Below are 25,320 nucleotides of genomic sequence, written 5' to 3'. Positions count from 1 at the left end.
TATTCTTTTTCTAATTTCTTGAGAAATTGGAAAAGTAGGCAATGGATGGATCACTAATATCTAGCCTCCCTTCTTTTGTAACACATTCAATTAAAGCCATCAGTCTGATCTAAGCTACAGCTCACAATTTTGACCTATACTATTTCGCCATCGTTGAGTTAAAATGTTCTCTAATTTCCATTGAGACTTCTTTTTCAGAAGTGTATTAATTAAATTCCACACCTTTCTGGGTTTTTAAGTATTTTTTAATTATTGATTTCTGGCTTAATTCAGCTGTACCCAGGGCACTTACTCTGTATGATTTAAAGCCTTTGAGACTTGTTGAAACACTTTTTATGGCCCAGAATAAATTTAAGTAAATATTCTAGGTACACATGATAAGAATGTGTATTCTGCAGCTGTTGGAGGCAGAGTTTCATATGTGCTATACATTAAAATACATTAAAATATAAATTAAAATTACATATTTACATATTTTGTCAAATTTGCTAACTTTGCTGTTAAAATCTTCTGTATTTCCACCGACTTTTTTTTTTTTTTTGGCTATTTCTTCAATAAGCTACAGGGAGAGCTATATTAAAAAACCCTCACTATGTTTTGTGTTTCAATTTGTACTGTCTATTTTTCCTATTATTTCTGTCCATTTTTCTTTATATATTTTGAAGCTCTGTTATTTGGTGCAGAAAATGTCAGGCTCACTATATGGCATTTCCTCTCTCTCTAGGATCTTTGCCCCTGAAGCCCTGGTTATCTTGGTTTCTCTCCAATATTTTCAAGTAGTTGACACTTTCTAGTTAGTTTACTAGTTTATAAAAATGCAGCTAACTGCTATGGGCTGAATGTGTCTTCCCAAAATTCATATGTTGGAGCCTAACCTCCAGTGTGATGTATCTGACACCTTTTGGACTTAATTAGATTTAGATTAGGTCTTGAGAGTGGGGCCCTCATGATGGAATTAGTGCCCTTATAAGAAGAGGAAGACAGAAAGATCTCTCCTTCTCTCTCTCGACATGCACACACCAAGGAAAGGCCATATCAAAACACAGCCAGGAAGTGGTTGTCTACAAGCCAGGAAGTGGGCTTTCACCAGGAACTGAATCTGCCAACATCTCGATCTTGGACTTCCCAGCCTCCAGAGCTGTGAGAAATAAATGTCTATTGTTTAAGCCATCCACTCTATGGCATTTTGTTCCAGTAGCCCAAGCTGCTAAGACACTGACTTTTCTAAATTGATTATACAGCCAGCCACCTTGCTAGCCTCAGTTCCTTGACCAAGAGGTAGGCCAAAGTCTTAGGTAAAATTTTATCATCCAGAGTGTATCAGGCCGTATGTGGGACTTCCCCTGAAATTGGCTTCTTCCCCTTCCTTGTCCTGCTTTCTCCACTCTCTCACTGTCTTCTCCTGGGAGCTATCCCCTAACAAACCACTCAATCTTCAGCCCAAGGTGTGCTTCTGGGAGAATCCAACCTAAGACACTATGTGATTAGGGGCCAGCCAGCCCAGTGGCGCAGCGGTTAAATTCGCAAGTTCTGCTTCTTGGGAGCCCAGGGTTCACCAGTTCGGATCCTGGGTGCAGACATGATACCTCTTGGCAAAAGCCATGCTGTGGTAGGCATCCCACGTATAAAGTAGAGGAAGATGGGCATGGATGTTAGCTCAGGGCCAGTCTTCCTCAGCAAAAAGAGGAGGATTGGCAGCAGATGTTAGCTCAGGGCTAATCTTCCTCAAAATAAATAAATAAATTTTTTAAAAAGACACTATGTGATTACTTAATTCACTGCTTATTTTCACTGTACCTACAAGTGAAATTTTCCTACACAGTACTGTGAAAAATATTAGATACATACAAAAAAGTAAGTGATATATTGATGATTTTTAATTTTCTGAGTGTATTTTAATTGATCAAATTTGAGCAATTGTATCAATTTCAGTAGGATCATATTTACAACTTGAATTCCCAGATTTTATGACATATGAAGACATTTCCTAAGCCAAGAGCTTCCTGTGTCTTTGAGTTTGAGAGGACTTAGAAGGACAATCTGCCTCAAGGTACTCCCCTTACCTTCTTATGGAAGGGCCATCAATTTCACTCACTCACATGCTTTGAAATTTTCCATTATTAGAGTTTTTTAGAAAGAAAAGACATTGCCTGTGGAATATCGCAAATAAAAAGAGTGCATTGTCATAGTCAGAGATCCTCTAATTCAACCCCATCCTTTTATAGGAAAGGAAAAAAAGAGAAGAAATGTCATTTCCCCAAGGCCATCTACAATTTAGTATCATAATCTAGTTTTCATGATTCCAAAACCAGCACTTTTTATCACCATAAATTACTTAGGATTGGCTACTTGGCACATCTACTTGGATTACATTATCAGATTGATTTAGAGCAGAAGAAAGTCTGCTTCGGGGCAGACAAGGATGATAAGGGTAAGACAGACGCAGTACCAAGACACTGGTGAGAGGGATTAAAAGAGGGTGGAAGACGTCCTTGAGGAAGGGGCCCAGAAGGGAGAGCAACAACCAAAGAGAGAACTGAACGATCAGACGGACAATCACCGCTGGCGTGAAATCCAATGAATTGCTAGAAGAATAGAAGTGATTCTATATTAATCGCAGAAGCGACAGCAACCTCTCCTGTGCTTTAATGAATAGAGGACATGGGCAGATCGAGAAATCAGATGTAAATCTTCACTCATTTTTATTTCACCTTCTCAAGGCCAGCACACAAAATATAGTCTATAAACACAAATGACACCCCACTGATCATAAAACTGATCCGGACCTTCATTTCCCAAACTTTTACCAAAATGGTAGTAAAATTTTTTTAACTTCATCAACCAATTTCCAATTGCTAAAAAAGTAAAAATATTTTAAATAAAACCATCAGATCACCCTAGTTCACAGAGTTTGACTAAGGATATAGGAGAATGTTTTATCTTTACTTCAAGTTGATAATGAACAAATAAAATACAATTTTTTGACCCTGCTTTGCTTTATAATTAATCAGGAATAAATTAACCCTTCCTGTCAGAGTCATGTGGAAACCTGAATGCCCTGAGATTACCTCTGTGTAAATTAACATACAGAGCTGGTCTTGTGGGGTTTGCTAAAATGGGGTTAATTGGCAGGACGCACTCTGAAACTGTTTGACCTTCTCTTGGGGCTGTGCTTTTGTAATTCTTGTGGCCACATCACAGCACTGTGGTCATTTCCAATAAAGCCAATACCAGTTCAGTACTATCCTACTCTTCCTAGAGAAAATTCAGGAATTAAAGCACAGAGGTTACATTTTTTTCCCATTCTAAAATGAGTAAGAGGTAGAAGTGATTTAAACCCAGGAGTGGTGACTTGATCCCAGATATGTCTAATACTGAAGTGTCTGCTCTTCACCTAAAATTATATGACCCACTAGAGGGAGAACGAAAGAGAGAAGCAGAGTAGCTTAGCTGAGGTTCCAGAGTGTCAGGGAAGCTCGTGTCCTGTGACTGTAGGGGCGACTCTCTGGCATCTGACTATTCAGGGTTTTTGTCGGGTTTAAGTGTTCTCATCTCCATGTTAAGAACTGTACATCTAATCCCAGAGATAAATTAGGGCACAAGACAGAAAAATCAGGCAGAGCTAATAAGAAGTCATGTACTTACAGCCTGAATCAGCATGGAGGTGCTGGACCCTTGCAAGTAATTATTCAGGTGCCAAGGGCTTAGTCGGGCACATCAGTTCCTGAGTGTGATGAGGATACAGAAGCAAATAAATGGTTGCCATCTCTGGTTCTCTAACAAACTCTACAAGAACAGGCCATTCTCAACGCAGTAAATTCTGTACACACCCCAGTCGATGAAGCCCACCACCCCATCTGTGGTCCTGGGGACCTCTCAGACACATTTCAGACCCACATTCACTGTGCCAATGAGGCTCCCCTTTCCTTAGGCTTGAGTTTTTTTCAGTCCTGTACAAAATTTATCTCTTACTCTTTTCCTCATATAGAAAGTACTGGTTATTAAATATATTAATGGTATCATTTTTAAATGTAATAATTATAGAAGATTTTATGCAACATGTTTAACAGTAGGAAACATTCACCTCACGTGTCCTCTTAAGCACTGACATGTATCATGCATACCTTGGGGATTTATCTTTGGGATTTTAATTCAAGTACAATAGTTGTGTGCAAACAAGGACAATGATTTAGGGCAGTGACAATCACCAAATAATTCTGCATAGAATGTTATAATAATTCTCATTAGAACTACATCCAAGAATGAGAGTTCTGTCAATTAACCAAATATACTAATTTCTCTACAGATAGATGCTTGATTTTAAGAGCAAATCTTACAGACATGGGGAAAGCACCACTTTACAAGCACTTAGAGTAGAAGGACATAGCTGACACAGACAATAGGAAAGTAGAGACTAAGATTCAGATTTTTAGCAACAGAAAATATTTCGATCTTACAGAATAGATGAGAGAAAACTCACAATATTTTTCAGTTAGGGACGTAATCTGCTATATAATTAAACACATGTACATATGCATGTTTACACATCCGTATAAATATTTTATTTTTGCTGTGTGTATTAATTTTATATACTGCTTTATTATTTGACCTGTTTGCACAAGTACATCAGTTTGCAATAATTCATTTCCAAGGTTTCCCAAGTACACGAAAATAAAAACTTCCATTTGGATTATATTGCAACCTGAGGGACCGTTCGACACATATGGTTTCTTTATATTCTCTCCTAAGAACACACTTGAACTCTCAAAGGTACACAAGAACCTGTTTGAACTCCATATTGACAATGGTAGAAATTTAAGTTGCCCATTATAATTCAAACTACACTAAAACTGCAACAGTGGGAATAAAGACACAGAGATTTAATTCTATTATACAGCAAGTTTTAACAGTCATTCGTTTTTGTTTGTTTGTGTTGTTTACAGTTCAGTTTGGATTCTAGTTCTCTGAGCTCTGTAATCTTTCAGGTTCATATCGAGATGGATCTTCCTGGTACAAAGGAAGTATGAAAAAGAAGCTATTTACTCAATGGCACTTGTACTAGCTTCCCAGGGCTACTTAACAAAGCATCACTAATTGGGCAGCTTGAAAGAACAGAATTTATTCTCTCACAGTTCTGGAGGCCAGAAGGCCAAAATCAAGGTGTCAGAAGGTCTGTGCTCTCTCTGTAGGCTTTTGAGAAGTATCCTTCCTTCCCTCTTCCTTGCTTCTGCTGGTGCTGGCAATACTTGACATTTCTTGGTCTGTAGCTACATCCTTCCCATTTCTGCTTCTGTCTTCACCTGGCCTTCTCTCTGTCTTTTCTGTCTCTGTGTATCTCCAAATCTCATTCTCCAGATAACGCCCTATTTGGAGCCCACCCTAATATTGGTGATATGATATGACTTTATCTTAACTTGACCACATCTGCAAAGACCGTATGTCCAAATAAGGTCACATTCATAGGTATCAGAGGTAGGAGTTGAACGTATCCTTTGGAAGACAAAATTCACCCCACAATGGCCCTCAAGTGACAAAATTAAATTAACATACCTCAAAAAAAACTCTTAATTTTTCTTCCTCCCTTCTGGTAGAAATGGAATCATTATGCTTAATTGCAGCCTCTTCCTGATCTCTTTCCCCCATTACAGGGACCTAGTCATTTTCACAGCGTTTGTTGAACTTGATTCCTCATTTCTTGCCTATCAACCTTTGGCTCTAAGCTGTCCAGATTCCGCAGGCAAGAGGTCACCTTATCTGTGTTTCTGGGATACCAAGACCCTTATTTGCTGATTTAGTTTATTTATACATGACCTGCTGACTTGGCTGAACATCCTTCCACAGCTTGATATAAATACCACAAAGAATGTTGCAATACCAGAAATAATATATAGCCTTTAAAACATCACTCAAAATCTGACATTTCTTTGTGAACACTTCATGTAAATAATAGGAAAAAAAAAGAAAAACTAAATGAAAAAGAAAAATGTAATCAAGTAGGTTGACAAGCAGCAAAAGATAATTAAAATGATCCTGTTTTGTTTCTCCATTTCATTAACATGCAAATGAGATTCATGAAGTTTGATACTGTGTTTCACCAGGAACCGTACAAACAAATTAAGAATGAAAATGAGTCCCACTGATGGACTCTGGATGAGTATATACATCAATGAAAAACACGATTTGATCCCATTAATAACATATATATTTTTTGTGATTTATTGAACCTCAATAAATGAAATAAATATAAGTAGTTAAATTAAGTTTTGTATCTCTTTCCATGGGCCAAATCCTATGACAGCTTTTATTACTCAAATGGAGTGATGATAAATGTTACATTCTGCTTTACTTTAAAAAAGTGTACAAGATGGGGACCTCATTCTAAGACCAGCGTTGTGATAACAGCATTCTCACTGCAAGGACCATGAATCCCATGGATCTGGACTGGCCCTCAGTGGGGCTAGGAGAGCTCACTTGCCTGTGGTCAATAAGGGAAATTCAGAATTGAAAATAGTGGAAGACAGTCCAGTGTGACCAATAATTCTTACTACAAGGCAAATAAAAGTAACAGATAAGCATTATCTATGCAAATATATTCAAGGCCCCCCAAATTCCCCATTTGATACAAGGATCTCAGTTACTACTCTCCATTGATACTCTTACACTTAGAAAAACACACAAGTTACGTCAATTATACCTCAATAAAGAAAAGGAAACACACAAAAGTGACTGTCTCAAATAATACGAGATAAAATTTTAAGATAAACAAATTTAAAATCACACTGAAGTGTTAGATATTTATAACATGTACTTGATGGCAAAACACAGATACACACACACACACACACACACACCCCTAATGTATTTGTTATGTTCAATGTTCAAAGAGCTCAAACATTAAACAGCAGCACCAAGGATAACATAAAGGAGTAAAATTAGAAGAAGTGGCTAACATACGGCACACGAGAAGGGGATAATAAATGAGTGAATCACAGTTTTAACAACACATGATGTCAATGTCTATTTCTTCATAGTTGTTAAAAATGTTTTCCGTGTTAGTATTGCCAAGACTCTTTCCATAGAATATATGCTATGCACAGATGGGTTTTGCCTTAGCATATTATGAAAAGGGACCACAATGATGTTCTGTCTCTAAGTGCACAGAGGCATAGAGTTTTTAAATTCTCTTATTTCTACAGCAAGCTGCCATTGATTTATCTGTGCTTTCCTTTACACATATTCAAGCAATCAAACACAACCTACCTAAGAGACAGTCAACAGTATGAACTGAGTATTCCTACTGGAGCATGAGAGCTTATTAAGTTCCCATCCGCAACAAGAAAGAAAATCATGTCATCCACATTGACAATTAAACTAACTGAGGACTTATTATTTTTAAATAACTAGCATCTTTTAAAATTACTTCTTGTTGCAAACTTCCTTATTTATCTTGAAATAGAGGGCCAATTAAATTTTCATGGTTACTGTATTCATAATTATTGGCTATTGTTGAAAAAAAGGTTATTTTATAAGATACATATAAAACTTGCCAGGTGGAAGGAATTCAATTCCTTGGGTGCTGAAGTGATGATACAGGACTTTCAAATAGGATGCATCCTTTGCCATTCCGGACCAGTTCTACATGTCATGTACATCCCATGAGTTTCTACCATTTGCTTATTTAGAAATTTACTTCCTTTTACAATATGTCACTTATAATGATTTCCGTAAAAGAAGGGAAAATTGAGATTCATCATGAACCAATCAGAGAGAAAAACGCAGACTTACCATCTCTTCGATTTAGCCTTGCAAATCCAGGACCGTGGCTGCTGGAGAGCTCGGACGAACTGCTGAATGATGCCTGAGACAAGGCCGGCACCAGAGGTTCATCGCAATCATCTGCCAAGAGGGAAAAATCCACATTCAGGTTAGTACAGTGCTGACAGCTTTCTGGGATTCAATCAATAAAGCAAACAACCAAAACAAAAAGTACTAGGATCTCTAACAATATGCTCACTGTTTATATGCAACATTCTACTGGAGGTCTAATAAGTTTGAGAAGAAAAGAAAAAGAACTTAAAGATAAGAGATTATGAAAATGGAGAAGTAAAACCTCATAGAAATTATAAAATAATATAATATCTTCAGGTAGAAAAGTTTTACTTAAACAAGAAATAAAAATACCTAATCAGTATAGCTAATTTATAAATAAATTGATATAAGGAAAGATTTATAAAGATTTTATGGTTGCCAAAAGACACGTAAAATGAACAGAAACATCACAACGTGTAGGAAATACCTGCAAAACAGTATACAATTAGTATTCCAAATTGAGGAAAATAGAATAAAGAAAAACAAAAACTGCCTTTAAATCAGTTAGAAAACACATTTGGAAAAAAACGGCACAAGATCAGAGAGTTCACAGAACAGAACCTAAAGGAATTGATGTTCAAACTCATAAGTAAAAAGAAGTGTAAAGCAAAACTACAATTAGATAATATTTTACAGATCATAAATTGGCAAGATTTCAGAAGTCTGACAACACCAGATTGTCTAGAGAATGGGGGCCAAGAGAAGCTCCAACACACTGCTAGTGGGAGTGTAAACTTAAGCAAATACTTTTACAAAAACAATTTTTCATTAGTTCATATATTTGAATTTTTCATACCCCACATTCCATCAATTCCATTGATATGTATGTCCTCCTGGGCAGAGCATCCCTGTGATGAACCACTGGTCTTAAAAAGTTCTGCCTTCCTACCCAAGGATGCAATACAAATACTAGTATTTTCTGTGTCCCATGAAAAGAAAAAAGTTTGGAAGCACTGATCTAGAGAAATTCTTGCATTTGTGCACCAGGAGACATGCACAATTTATAGCAACATTGCTCATAGTAGCAAAAAATCATTAAGAAGCCAAACATCCAACGACCAAAGAACAGATCAATAAATTGTGGTACTTTTCACAATGGAATAACACACAGCAGTAAAAAGGAACGACACCAACACCCACCCACAACAGAAAAAAGGTTGGATCTACGAAACAAAATTTTTAGTGAAAAAAATCAACTTATAAAAGACCAACTTATCCAAAGACCAAATCAACTTATATAATATAGGTTGATAGTTTTCAAAATCTTAAAAGCAAGCAAAGCTAGGTAATATGTTGTTTGGGGACTTATTGATTTAAAAATACTATTAAAAAAACAAAGAAATGAAAAGCATAAAACTCAGGATAGCGGTTACTTCTGGAGAAAGGCAATGTGTGTATGTGTATGTTTGTGTGTATACACATACATATATGGATATATCAATAGGTATATAAGGATGTATATGAAAATATATACCTATCATCTATCCTTTTATGTGTATCACATATTAAAAAATAATAAGGCACAAAGGAGACCAAAAGTATAAGAACAATGTCATGCTAACCATGATATCCATACATGCTTATTTTATTCAGCTAATTCTTCTTCCATGCAATCTTTAAAGTATTCACCTATTATTTTATAAAATTATTAAGTTGTTACCATTTTTGAGCTATCAGAAAACTATTTCTGAGAGAGGATGGTGTGGGTGGACTGTGAACTCACTTCCTCCCATGGAAACAACAAATTTACAACTACTCTTGGAACAATTACTCCCAAAACAGAACTGAAAACTGTATAAAAAGAATCCCCACAAAAAGGGGCAGTGCTGACTGAGGTGGAAGAGGCAAAAATTCCTTTCTGGAGAGAAAAAAAGCCACCTTCACAAGCCACCTTGCTTCATGGCCAGCTGGGAGCAATCCTAACGTACAAAGCCTTCCTTGGAGGAGTGGGGAACTGAGCAGGGAGCATTACCACTATAAGAAGCCTTAGGACTCAGCACAACTGAGATGAGTGTCACAATATCTGGCTTTTCTGGCTACTAACAACAATGGGGAATATCCCCAGAAAAGCTATTGGACATGACACATGAAATGTGGGAGCAGGGGAGTAAAAGAGTAGAGCTTTTAGCAAGAGGTCAAACTAAAGAGACGATCAATTTAACATAGAGTGTTATATAGGTAGGTTATTATATATGAAGCTCATGGTAATGACAAACCAGAAACCAATAATAAATACACAAAAAATTAACCCAAACATAATATTAAAGAAAGCCATCAAATCACAAGGGAAGAGAGCAAGAGAAGAAGAAAGTAACAGAGAAGAACTACTAAAACACCCAGAAAAAAAGTAACAAAATGGCAATATGTACATACTTATCAATAGCTACTTTAAATGTTGATGAACTAAATGCTCCAATCAGAATGCATAGTGTGGCCAATCAGATTAAAAAACAAGACCCATCTATATGCCGCATACAAGAGACATACTCAGACCTAAAGACACTCACAAACTGAAAGTGAGGGGACAGAAAAAGATACTCTATGCAAATAGCAATGAAAAGAAAGCTGGGGTAGCAATACTTTTATCAAACAAAACAGACTTTAAAACAAAAACTGTAACAAGAGACAAAGAAGGGCACTACTTAATGATAAAAGGAACAATCAAACAAGAGGATATAATGCTTGTAAATATCTATACACCCAACACTGGAGTACCTAAATATATAAAGCAATTATTAACACACATAAAAGGAGAAATAGACAGTAACACAATAATAGTAGGGACTTTAACACTTCACTTACCCCAATGGAGAAACGGTCCAAACAGAAGATCAATAAGGAAACGTTGGCCTTAAATGACACATTAGACCAGATGGACTTAGTAGATATATACAGAACATTCAATCCAAAAACCACAGAATACACATTCTTTTCAAATCCACATGGAACATTCTCCAGGAGAGATCACATATTAGGCCACAAAACAAGTCTCAATGAATTTAAGAAGATTGAAAAAATACTAAGTATCTTTTCTGACTGCAATGACTGACCACAATGAAACAAGAAATCAACTACTGAAAGAAAATCAGAAAATCCACAAATATGTGGAGATTAAACAAAACAGCACTGAACAATTATTGGGTCAATGAAGAAATCAAAGGGGAAATCAAAAAAATACCTGGAGACAAAGGAAAATGAAAATATGACATGCCAAAATTTATGGGATACAGCAAAAGCAGTTAGAGGTAAGTTTATTGGAATATAAGCCTACCTCAATAAACAAGAAAAATCTCAAATAAACAATCTAACAATGCACTGAAAGTAAGTGGAAAAAGAAGAAGAAATAAAGCCCAACATCAGTAGAAGGAAGGAAATAATAAAAATCAGAGCAGAAATAAATGCAATAGAGACTAAAAAAGGGAGAAAAAACTCAATGAAACTAAGAGCTGGTTCTTTGAAAAGATAAACAAAATTGACAAACCTTTAACTAGACTCAGCAAGAAAAAAAGAGAGAAGGTTCAAATAAATAAAATCATAAATAAAGAGGAGAAATTACAATAGATAGCTCAGAAATACGAAAGAATATAAGAGAATACTCCAAAAAGGAATACGCCAACAAACTGGATAATCTAGAAGAAATGGATAAATTCTTAGAAGCATACAACCTTCCAAAACTGAATCAAGAAGAAATAGATAATTTGAATAGACAAATCACCAAGAAGGAGACCAAACAGTAATCAAAACCTCCCAAAAAATAAAAGTCCAGGACCAGATGGCTTCCCTGATGAATTCTACCAAACATTCAAAGAAGACTTAATACCTATCCTTCTCAAACACTTCCGAAAAACTGAAGAGGAGAGGAAGCTTCCTAACTCATTCTACGAAGCAAAAACTACACTGATACCAAAATCAGACAAGGACAACACAAAAAAAAAAAGCAAAATTACAGGCCAATATCACTGATGAAGATCAATGCAAAAGTGCCCAACAAAATACTAGCAAATCAATACAACACATTAAAGAGATCATACAACATGATCAAGTGGGATTTATTCCAGGGATGCAGAGAGGGCTCAGTATCCACAAATCAATCAATGTGATACACCACATTAACAAAATGAAGAATAAAAATCACCTGATCATCTCAATAGATGCAGGGAAAGCATCTGATAAGACCCAACATTCATTTATGATAAAAACTCTGAATAAAATGGGTATAGAAGAAAAGTACCTTAAAATAATAAAGGCCAGATATGACAAACCCACAGCTAATATCATTCTCAATGGAGAAAAACTGAAAGCTATCCCTCTAAGAACAGGAACCAGACAAGGATACCCACTTTCACCATTCTTATTTAACATAGTATTGGAAGTCCTAGCCAGAGCACTCAGGCAAGAAAAAGAAATAAAAAGGATCCAAATTGGAAAGGAAGAAGTGAAACTGTCACTATTTGCAGATACATGATTTTATATCTAGAAAACATTAAGGAACCCACCAAAAAACTTTTAGAAATAATAAATGAATACAGTAAAGTTGCAGGGTCAAAATCAATATACAAAAATCAGTTGTGTTTCTACACACTAACAATGAAGTATCAGAAAGAGAAATTAAGAATACAATCCCATTTACAGCATTATTCACAATAGCCAAGACTTGAAAACAACCTAGGTGCCCATCAAGGGACAAATGGATAAAGAAGATGTGGTATACATACACAATGGAATACTACTCAGCCATAAAAACAGATGAAATGTGGCCATTTGTGACAACATGGATAGACCTTGAGGGTATTATGCTAAGCAAAATAAGTCAGAGGAGGAAAATGACATACTGTATGATCTCACTCAAAAATAGAAGGTAAAAGCACAAATAATCACACAGAGACAGAGATTGGATTGGTGATTAGCAGAGGGTAAGTGGGGAATGAGGAGAGTGAAAGGGGTGATTAGGCACATGTGTATGGTGATGGATTGTGATTAGTCTTTGGGTGGTAAATGTGATATAATATTCACAGAAATTGAAATATAATGATGTATATCTGAAATTTATATAATGTTATAAATCAATGTTACTGCAATAAGAAAAATAATTTTTTAAAATAAAAAGAGACAGTGATGTCAGCAACATGGCAGAGTGAGCTGTTCCCTTTGTCTATCCTCCTTTTGAATTATAACTAAATAGACATTCATTGACCAATGGAGGAAGCCCACACAGCACAACAGGATGCCTGAGAGACACATGGAGCTATATACCTGAGGGTGGATGGATTGGCCCTCCAGGAAATGGTGGAGATAGGTGAGCACTCCCTGCCCTCCCCCAGTAGCCCTGTGCATGTACAAAGAATGCTTTCCCATCCAGCACAAGCACCCTGAAAGCGGGAACATACATGCAGTGACTGTACAAAGAGGGGGCAGCAGCCCTTAGCTCACTCAGGATCACTTTCCCAGTGGTTGGGGGGAGCCCACCATGCCCCTGCAGACCAAGGAGTGGCCTCAGCTCAGTCCCACCGAGGAAGCCCACCCACCAAGCACACTGGCCAGCAGGACCACAAGCAGAAAAAGCAGCAGATCTACACTCCACGGCAAGTGCACTCAAGGTCTGCATGAGACCCATAGTACCACTGAGCCCTAGAAGAGGGAATGTGCTCTAGGGCGACTGTAGGAAGAGGCAGTAGAAGCCTTTAGCTTGCTCAGGATCACTTTCCCTGCAGTGGGGGAGCCCCTGCTGCCCCTGCAGCCCCAAGGGATGGCCCTAGCTTAGTCCTGGGAGAAAGCTGCACCACCAAGCACACTCCACACAAGCGCCTGAAAACTCCCCAGGGCAGTGCAAGCACCCATAGTATCCCCACAGCTTCCAGCAGATGGGGTGGGACCAGAAACTCTGATCCTTTTTCCCCCTACTGGTAGAGATGGAATCTGAGACCTAAGAATACCACAAATGCCCTGACAAAAGATTAGTTCATCAACCACCATGAGAAACTGCAGCAACAACTCAGACCAGAAGGAAAATGACAACTCTCCAGAAATAAACCCTGAAGGCACAGAAATGTACAACCTAAATGACAGAGAATTCAACATAGCTGTCATAAAGAAACTCAATGATTTACAAGAGAACACAGAAAGACAGTTCAATGAGCTCAGGAATAAAATGAATCTCTTCACCAAAGAGATTGAAACTAACTATTAAAAAAAAAAACAAAAAACCAAGCAGAAATTCTGGATATGAAAAACACAATTAATGAAATAAAAAATAATCTGGAGTCCTCCAAAATAGAGCTGATGTTACAGAGGAAAGAAGTGGTGATTTAGAGGATAAAAATATAGAAATTCTACAGGTGGAGGAGACAGAACTAAGATTTTTTAAAAATGAAGAAATTCTTGAGAAATATCTGATTGAATTAGGAAAAGCAACATAAGGATTATAGGTATTCCAGAGGGAGAAGGGAGGGAGAAAGGAGCAGAGAGCTTGTTCAAAGAAATAATAGCTGAGAAGTTCCCAAAGCTGAGGAAGAAACCAGATTTACAAATACACGAAGTTAATAGAATGCCTAATTACATCAATGCTAAAAGACCTTCTGCAAGGCATATAAGGGTAAAACTGGCAAAAGTCAACAACAAAGAAAAAATATTATGGGCAGAAAAGCAGGAGAAAATAACCTACAAAGAAAACCCTATCAGCCTTTCAGCAGATTTCTCAGCAGAAACACTACAGGCTAGGAGAGAATAGAATGATATATTCAGATGCTGGGAGCCGTGTCTACATCATTTGATCGGCTGTTTGACAGGGTCCAGCCGATTAACGCCGAGGGGTGCAGGGTCACCCCTTGGTGAAGAATAACCGGCCAGCCCCTCACATAGTTCTGAAACCTGTGCTGCTTCTAATTGCCCTTCATTCCTTTTCCTTTCTCAACCTCCAGTTTTCACTCCTTTGGGTGGCTGCTTGGGAGGCACTACCTCCTGGGAAAATTAGATATAGTAAGAGAATGTGACCACCTGCAGGTAACTTTCAAGATATTTTTCAGTTAATTATTGGAGGAGCACACAGTCCCATTTGAGACAATCAGGAAGGAATCCTGCCCAGATAAGATGTCAAATTAGGTTTATGGCCTCCATCTGGTTAATGTTTCCTTCTCCCTCCAGTTCTTTGTCTAAATATATATATGCATCGTCCTTTTAAGTTTGCTGGTTAATTGGATGATCAAGAAGTATCTATATATTATTCTTGACCTTCTGCTTTCTGTTAAAATGTTATAGAGGTTTTCTCCTAAAAGCAATAAATAATAAATAATTGATGAGTAGAAGGGCCGAGGGGTGCAAGAATGCCCCTCGGTGAAGAATGGCCGGCCGACACCCCTGATATTTTCTGAATTATATGCATGCTTTCTAGCAAGGTTATGTCTATACTTATTTCTGTTTTTTATTCTTGAAGATATATACTTTAGCTTAGCTTTTCAGCCCTTTACTTTACTAACAAAATGATACTTTCTCCAGCAGTGTACTTAAGGGACTGTTAGCTCTACAATCTAAAAGACAAAGGAATGCTTCCACCCCCTAAAGGGCGCAAAAATGTAAAGATGTTTAACTGCCCGCTGAGAATGCAGATAGCCCTGGGGATAAGACACCCTGGAGTCACCTTTTGTTCCCATTAACCATCTACACTAATGGCGTAAATGATTGAGGCAGGCAGGGATGGCTCCACCAGGATGTAACCAGACAGACGGCTGGCCTGTCTGGAGGCCTGGACCTTCTCTCTTTGATTTAACTTTACCATGAATTACAACAGATGCCTAGATACCTATCTCCTTTAGCTTAGAGACAACAAACACTAGTTAATTGCGGAGAAGACTACCATTAACCTTATGCTATATAGAATGGAATGCTAATAAATATTCTTGTGCTCGATTTTTTTACTTTCTTATCTCTCTGAGAATATTTGTAGAACTATTTCTGTACTAATCCTGAAAAATATATAAACGACACTTGTGCACAGTAAAGTCGGACTTGCTAACACCAACCCAAGTCTCACGTCCTCTTTATTTCCCCCTCCCCCAGTTTTTCGCCGACGCCGTCTCTCCCGCGGGAACCTGGACTCTGCCGAGGCTGGACCCCGGCATTCAAAATACTGAACAACAAAAACTTTCAGTCAAGAAAACTCTATCCAGCAAAATTTTCATTCAGGTATGATGGTGAAATAAAGCTTCCCCAGATAAACAAAAACTGAGTGAGTTCATCACCACAAGACCTCTGCTACAAGAAATACTTAAAGATTCCCTCACACCAGAAACAAAAAGGCAAAAGTCTTCAAAGCTTTGAGCAAGGAGATAAGTAGACAGACATAATCAGAAAACTGCAGCCCTCTATCAGAACAAGGAGGCCAATACTCAATTATAACTTAAAAGATAAAGGAAAAGAAGGCATCAAAAGTAAGTATAAACACTTCAACTTAGTCACAAACTCACAACATTAAAAACAATAATTTGCAACAGCAATAACTCAGAATGGGAAGAGGAAAGGGATGGAACCTGCTTAGATTAATGGAGATAAGAAGCTCTGAGAAAATGGACTATTTCATCTACGAGATCTTTTATACAAACCCCACAGTAACCACTAAAAAAAAATCAGAGCAGAGCCACAATTCACAAAAAGAGAGAAAATTGAGAGAACCTCCTCAGAAAATCCCCAAAATTAAATGGCATTCAGAAATACAAAGGAAGAGAAACAATGGAAACACAAAACAACCGGAAAACAAGAGATAAAATGGTACTATTAAGCCCTTATATATCAATAATCACTCTATTTGTAAATGGATTGAATTCTCCAATCAAAAGACACGAAGAAGCTGGATAGATGAAAATACAAGACCCAACAATATGCTGCCTCCAAGAAACACATCTCAACTCTAAAGACAAACATAGGCTTAGAGTGAAGGGATGGAAGACAATAACCCAAGCTAACAGCAAACAAAAGAAAGCAGGTGTTGCCATACTTATATCAGACAAAGCAGACTTCAAGTCAAAAAAGACGAGAGACAAAGAAGGGCAGTATATAATGATAAAAGGGACATTCCACCAAGAGGATGTAACACTTATTAATATATATGCACCTAACACAGGGGCACCAAAGGACATAAAGCAATTATTATACAATGTAAAGGGAGAAATTAACAGCAACACAATAATAGTAGGGGACCTCAACACTCCACTTACATCAATGGACAGATAATGCAGACAAAAAGTCAGGAAGGAAATAGTAGATTTAAATGAAACATTTGATCAAATGGATTTAATAGATATAGAGAGAGCATTCCATCCAAAGACAGCAGAATACACATTCTTCTCAAGTACACATGGATCATTCTCAAAGATAGACCATATAATGGGAAACAAGGCAAGCCTCAATAAATTTAAGAATATTGAAATCATCTCAACCATCTTTTCTGACCACAATGCTATGAAACCAGAAATCAACTACAGGGAAAAAAACTAGGAAAGTCACAAAAATGTGGAGATTAAACAACATGCTTCTGAACAACCATTGGATCAATGAAGAAATCAAAGGAGAAATTAAAAAGTACCTGGAGACAAATGAAAATGAAAATACAACAGACCAACTCCTATGTGACACAGCAAAAGTGGTCATCAGAGGGAAATTCATAGCAGTACAGGCCCACCTCAGCAAACAAGAAAAATCTCAAACAAGTATTAAACTGCACCTAACAGAACCAGAAAAAGAAGAGCAAAGTCCAAAGTCAGCAGGAGAGAAATAATAAAAAATCAGAGCAAAAATAAATGAAACAGAGAGTAAAAAAATAGAGAGTAAAAATAAATGAAATAGAAAGTTAAAAAAATCCTTTCATTAGAAAGGATTAATGAAACTAAGAGCTAGTTTTTTGAGAAGATAAAACAAAATTGACAAACCCTTAGCCAGACTCACCAAGAAAAAGACAGAAGGCTCAAATAAATAAAATTAGAAATGAAAGAGGAGAAATTACAACAGACACTGCAGAAATACAAAGGATTATAAGAGAATACTATGAAAAACTACAGGCCCACAAATTAGATAACCTAGAAGAAATGGATAAATTCTTAGACTCATACAACCTCTCAAAACTGAATCAAGAAGAAATAGAAAATCTGAATAGAGCACTTACAAGTAAAGAGATCAAAACAGTAATCAAAACCCCCCCAAAAAACAAAAGTCCAGGACCAGATGGCTTCTCTGGAGAATTTTACCAAACATTCAAAGATTTAATACCTATCCTTTCCAAACTATTCCCAAAAATTGAGGAAGACAGAACGCTTCCTAACTCATTCTATGAGGCCAACATTACCCTGATACCAAAACCAGACAAGGACAACAGAAAGAAGGAAAATTACAGGCCAATATCACTGATGAACATAGATGCAAAAATCCTCAACAAAATGCTGGCAAACTGAATATAGCAAAACATTAAAAGGATCATACACCATGATCAAGTGGGATTTATTCCAGGGACTCAGGGATGGTTCAACATCTGCAAATCAATCTGTGATATACCACGTTAACAAAATGAGGAATAAAAACCACATGATCATCTCAATAGACACAGAGGAAGCATTTGACAAAATCCAACATCCATTTATGATAAAAACTCTCAGTAAAATAGGAATAGAAGGAAAGTACAACATAATAAAGGCATCTATGACAAACCCACAGCCAACATCATACTTAATGGTGAAATACTGAAAGCCATCCCTCTGAGAACAGGAAGAAGACAAGGGTGCCCACTCTCACCACTCTTATTCAACATAGTACTGGAGGTTCTAGACAGAGAAATTAGGCAAGAAAAAGAAATAAAAGGTATCCAAATTGGAAGGGAAAAAGTGAAATTCTCACTGTTTGCAGATGACGTGATTCTATATGGAGAAAACCCTAAAGAAACCACCAGAAGACTATTAGAAATAATCAACAACTACAGCAAAGTTGCACAGTACAAAATCAATTTTAAAAATCAGTTGTGTTTCTATACACTAACAACAAATTAGCATAAAGAGAAATCAAGAATACAATCCCATTTAGAATCACAACAAAAATAATATCTAGGAATAAACTTAACCAAAGAGGTGAAAGACCTATACACTGAAAGCTATAAGACATTATTGAAATAAATTGAAGAAGACATAAAGAAATGAAAAAATATTCCATGCTCATGGGTTGAAAGAATAAACATAGTTAAAAAGTCCATACTATGTAAAACGATCTACAGATTCAATGCAATCCCAATCAGAATTACAATGACATCCTTCAGAGAAATAGAACAAAGAATCCTAAAATTTATATGGAACAACGAAAGACCCCAAATAGCCAAAGCAATCCTGAGAAAAAAGAACAAAGCTGGAGGCATCACAATCCCTGACTTCAAAATACACTACAAAGGTATACTAATAGGAACAGCATGGTACTGGTACAGAAAAAAGACACACAAATCAATGGAACAGAAGTGAAAACCCAGAAATAAAACCACACATCTATGGACAGTTAATACTCGACAAAGGAGCCAAGAACATACAACAAAGAAAGGAAAGTCTCTTCAATAAACAGTGTTGGGAAAACTGGACAGCCATGTGCAAAAGAATGAAAGTAGACCACTATCTTGCACCATACACAAAAATTAACTCAAAATGGATTAAAGACTTCAATGTAAGACCTGAAAGCATAAAACTCCTAGAAGAAAATTTAGGCAGTACACTATTTGACATTGTCTTAGCAGCATCTTTTCAAATATCATGTCTACTTGGGCAAACAAAAGAAAAAGTTAACAAATGGGACTACATCAGACTAAAACTTCTGCAAAGCAAAGGAAACAATGAACAAAACAAAAAGACAACCCATCAACTGGGAGAAAATATTTGAAAATCATCTATCCGACAAGGGGTCGATCTCAAAAATATAAAGAACTCATACAACTCAACAACAAAAAGACAAACAACCCAATCAAAACATGGGCAGAGGATAAGAACAGACATTTTTCCACAGATATACAGGTGGCCAACAGAGACATGAAACGATGTTCAACACCCCTAATTATTAGGGAAATGCAAATCAAAACTACAATGAGATATCACCTTGCACTGGTTAGAATGGCTATAATTCCAAGACAAAAAAGAAGAAATGTCAGAGAGGATGTGGAGAAAAGGGAAACCCTCATACCCTGCTGATGGGAATGCAAACTGGTGCAGCCACTATGGAAAACAGTATGGAGATTCCTCAAAAACTTAAAAATAGAAATATCATATGATCCAGCTATCCTGCTACTGGGTATTTATCCAGAGAACTTGAAATCAATGATCCAAAGAGATTTATGCACCCCTATGTTCACTGAAGTTATTCACAATAGCCAAGATGTGGAAGCAACCCAAGTGCCCTTCTACAGAAGAATGGATAAAGAAGATGTGGTACTTATATACAATGGAATACTACTCAGCCATAAAAAAGACAAAATCGTCCCATTTGCAACAACATGGATGGATCTTGAGGGTATGATGTTAAGTGAAATAAGCCAGACAGAAAGACAAATACTGTACAATGTCACTCATATGTGGACGATAACAAATACATGGATAAAGTATAGATTAGTGGTTATCAGAGGGGAAGGGGGCTGGGGGGGCGAGCAAAAGGGGTAAGGGGATACATATGTATGGTGACCAACAAAAATTAGACTACTGGTGGTGAGCATAATGAAGATCCATTCAGAAGCTGATAAATATAATGTACACCCAAAATAACACAATATTATAAACCACTATGATCTCAATAAAATTACTGAAAAAAAAGAAAGAAAAGTATTTCTCTCATATTTAGGACTCAGCATATATTGGTAATCAAAAATCAAGCAGGGTTATTGCCCCAACTTTTAAATTAACAACAAACAATTTAAATTAATCTAGTAATTATCTAGATTCACCTGAAATTTTCTGACGCTCATCTTGCCTGAACATAGTTTTTTTTCAACACTCACTAGCAATTTTACTGCTTAAATATTCAAACTACAAGATCTTTCTGAAGTCCTGCTATTTGAAATAAATGTTTTCCTTAAAGTTAAATGTCTAAAGTCTAAGCGATAAGTAAAAATTTACCAACTTAACTTTTGAATGCCTTTCACAAGAATTTGCCTAAGATAGCATTCTATTTTTTAAGATTGTCTCCTCTTCATTTAAAATGCACTTTTTCGTCTTTCACATCTTCGAGTCTTTAGCCAACTCTGCAGACAGACTTGATAAGTGGCCCACAGTTCCTGCAAGTCTATTGATCGGCTTAAGTGCTGACACTGTCAGTCTGGTTGTAATTCAGGTATTAAGGAGTGTAGACATACGAAGACATACAGTCCATGAAGTGTTGAAGGAAATTCTGATTATGTCCAGTCATAAGCAACAACTGCAAAGCTTTAGTACACTGTGAAAACTACGACGTGTGTGTGTGTTTGCACATACAAAGGAGTGCATTATCTACATGGGGGAGGCTGCATGTATGGGTGTATGTTTACAGAAGTACTGTCATTTTTGAATCATTATCAGTATTCAGGTGTAATTGTGACAAAATAGAGTGTTTAACTGCAATTCACAATCAATTATGCAGATTCAAATCGATGTTTTGGATGTAAAAATGCTTCTCTAGTGCAATCACTCCAAAGGGCATATATTTATTGCTCATTTGTTCTTGCCGTTATAAACTGAAAATCAATACTGTTCTATTTTTAGTTTAAAAAGAACGAGATCAAAATAAGAGAAGGGGTGCTTATTCCATGTGTGGGGAGAGGGACGTGTGATATGGGAACTAGATCAGGGAGGGGAAGAGAAGGGGCTTCTGGGGTTGGTAAAGTTCTAGTTGTCGGCCTGAGTAGTGGTTACATGGTGTTATTATTCTTCACCATAAACAGACATATTTGCCCATGATCTGCTGTATGTGTATTTAGCAATAGAATATTCTAAAGTTATCCTTACATAAAACTACTAATAACTAACATACGTTCAGTGAGCACTCTGTGCTAAGAACTTACAACCATTTCACACAGTCACTAATCTTTACTACTCCTCTTTGAGATACTAATACTGTTGTTTCACAGATGAGGCAATTGAGACACACAGTTTGGCTAATTCGCTCATCTCATTGTGGTGGAACCATCATATTTACAAAGTGAGTTGAGGTCTAGAATCCAGTATCTAAGAACACCATGTCTACAATTATTATTTCTTTATGTTTGGAGTGTAGGAATTTCATCAGACACCGTAATGACATGAATAAAATATCTCTCAAGAAGTTGTGTACCCTCCAATTCCATATTTGCCAAGCTATGTGTTTATTACCAATTTGATCTTCAGTATGATACCAGCTTAACACAAGGTTGACATAAGGGAAGCCATATTGTAGAGAGGAAACCATATTGTAACTTTGAATGACCTCTGACTAACCCAGCTGGATTTGCACCCTCCAGGAGGTCCACCTGCTCTGGAGATTTTATGACCCCTGCTAGTGCATATACCTCCCAGCTGCGATAAGACAATAACTTTCTTCTTTTGAGTTCCTTAGGAATGTGATGACCCCTGAACAGAGAGACTATGCTGACAGCCATCATCAATGACAACTGAAAGATCTGGTGTGGCGACTCCCAGTCTGTAACACCAGAGGGTCAACATTCCTAACCCCTCCCCTATAACCCATTGGCCTATATAACTGCTTCAGGATTCTGTGCACCCATGAAGATGGTACTTTTGGACATTAGTCGGCCATCTTCCCTCTTGCTAGCGAGCTTTCTCTGCCACCATCTTGCCTCTTGACGATTGGCTTTTGTCTCCCGGCCTGCAGATTGTGCCCTTTGTGCAGTGACAAGCAGTCTTGACACTAGGAGAGGCGGAGTCTCAACAGTAATAATGAATCTGGAGTTAGTAAAAGGAATATTTCCTTCTAGACATTAATGAAATGGAGTTCTGGATTAAGTATCAGTCTTCTCTGAATCTAATTCCAGAAAATCAGTTTTCTCCGACTGCACCAGTAAATGCAGTAAAATGCAAGTTCTGGTCTTGGAAAGCTGAGAACCACAGCTCAGGGTGATTCTGCTCCCCAGGGGACATTTAGCAATCTGGAGACACTTTGATCATCTCAACTTGGACGTGCTACTGGCATCTAGCGAGTGGAGGCCAGGGATGCTGCTAACCATCCCACAGTGCCCAGGACGGCCCTCCACGACAAATAATTATCCAGTCTCAAATGTCAGTGTGCAGTGGTTGAGAAACCCCATCCTATCCTGGTGAAAGCAACCCAGTGAACTAGTCTTATCCTGGACCCATCTCCCAGCTAAGACTCTCAGCTTTCTCTCAAATTTCGACAATTATTACTTCTAATTTACAGCTTTTCAGAGTGCATATAATTATCATTCAGAGCACATAGGTATTTAAGTAAGGAGCTTTTCAAATCTGAAATAACATACTATTTAAGTTCAAAACATAACTGTATTGCTTTTTAAAAAAGTACTATGTCAGATCATTATACCATCGTAGTCCCTTCACCAGGAACATATATGCACATATATTCTTATACATATATAATAGTATACATGCATTATATTATGTACATATTAGATCCATATATGTACACTATTTGTACTTATACATATGTATAATATCTATATAAAATGCATTATAATTATACATATATCATTATAATACATATATGCATATACATATGTATTATAATATACATATATCGCAATATACATATATGTATATTATAATGTATACAGGTACACACATAATTTGTATACAAGCTGACCCTGTAAAAATGCTAAGTTGACCATCAAATCATAAGTGTAAGTGATGGCATACACTTATAGTATGGTATCCTTATATAACTATGTATGAACATATTTATACATGTATACATATTATATACATACAAATGCATTATTATAATACATATAATTACATGTATACATATACCTATAATATGAATGTATTTTACATACACATGTGAAATATACATATACATTATATAATTTGTATAATTATATGTATACATAATTATATGTGTATATAATTATATATAATTGTATAAATATATGTATTTATGTAAATATTTTGTATATATACGTTCATACATATTCATTTACATGTGCAAATATGTTCTATATTATAATAGGAATACATATACATATATTATTGATACAACAATTATATTGTGTAATATAATTATTATATACATATCATATACACATATAGTATCATACTGCATATATAATACATACAATATATATTATATATATGTGTAATTTTCTTATGTAAATATATAGTGTACAAGTACTGCCACCTTTGCACCCTGCCCTGCAAGTCTCCAGAGGACCGCCCGGCACAGAAGTCGCCAAGCAGAGAGACTCTGCGCGACGTGTGGAGTGGCGAAGCTAGCCTGGCCTCAACCCCTGCAGCCCCCTTGCCCTCCCCGAACAGATGAGCAGCTCAGGTGTGGCCCTTCCCTGACCCCAGGTTCTCTCCCAGCGCTGCAGCCTGCTCACCTCTCTCCTGCTTCCTACACGTCACCGGCATGTGCGTTGCCACTTGCTCTTGTCGTTCTGTTCGTTTGCTCCCCATCTGTTCAGCTTTGCTTTGCGTTGGCGGAGGCCCTTACTCCCAGATCCCCTCAGACTGTCTTTTGCACTAAGAAGGAAGGTTTCTAAATTGCAGGAACAAGATGGAAATTCTTTGTTGCCCTCTCCAACTTTCAGGATAGGCCCCTGGGAGGCTGAGGCCTTCCTGGCCCTCAGCGCTGCTTATTGTAGCCCCCAGCGCCCGCACATGGGATGGACCGAGCTGTTAACCTCCCAGCAAGAGAGCTCTGCCCTGCCTCCCGATTTCCTCTAGAGAGAGATGGAGGGCGGGCCCCAGGACAGCTTCACCCTAGCCTTTGGACTGCCGCATAGCATGCTGGGACCCAGCTCCCACCCTCCTCTCTACCCTCTCCTACTCCAGTCCGCTGTGGGTGAGTGATGAACCGCGCTGCCCCAAACCACAGCGGACCTGGGTGGGGACCGGGTACAGCTTGATAAGGTTTGATAAAGACTGGGCTTTGACCAGGAAAAAAAGGCACGTTCTAGGTAAAAGGGGCGTAGGACAGCAGGAAGACTTCAATCACTATTGAAATTTAAAAATGCCATTATGAAGGGGGAAGGCTTGTCGAATTCAAAACGGTAGGAGAGCATGTTTTTGGTTAATTAGTTGTTTCTTTCAACTAGAGGAGGAAATGAACATCATTCTTACTACTCCATGCTTTTCCAAAATTCTATTACTTTTTTATTCAACTTTTTTCATAGTCATATTAGAATTAACACATTAACCCTGATATAGTTGGAAATGTGAAATTATAGTTTTTAGTCTTTTTTGTAAAGGAAAAAAAATCTGTACACATTACACGTAGAGAGTTTTAATG

General features: G+C 37.2%; 1 protein-coding gene across 2 annotated transcripts in view; it reads right to left on the bottom strand.

Annotated features, from left to right (window-relative positions):
• CNTNAP4 (contactin associated protein family member 4) overlaps positions 1-25,320 on the bottom strand; it is a 263,723-nt gene that overhangs the window by 209,602 nt on the left and 28,801 nt on the right. For both annotated transcript variants that reach the window (XM_008518257.2, XM_070613914.1), the window contains exon 2: positions 7,786-7,896. In XM_008518257.2, coding sequence (XP_008516479.2) covers positions 7,786-7,896 — 111 coding nt within the window. The remainder of the gene's footprint in view (positions 1-7,785; positions 7,897-25,320) is intronic.

This window comes from Equus przewalskii, chromosome 3 (genome assembly GCF_037783145.1).
Source record: "Equus przewalskii isolate Varuska chromosome 3, EquPr2, whole genome shotgun sequence".
Classification (NCBI taxonomy): domain Eukaryota; kingdom Metazoa; phylum Chordata; class Mammalia; order Perissodactyla; family Equidae; genus Equus; species Equus przewalskii.
This window is presented reverse-complemented; position numbering and strand designations above follow the sequence as displayed.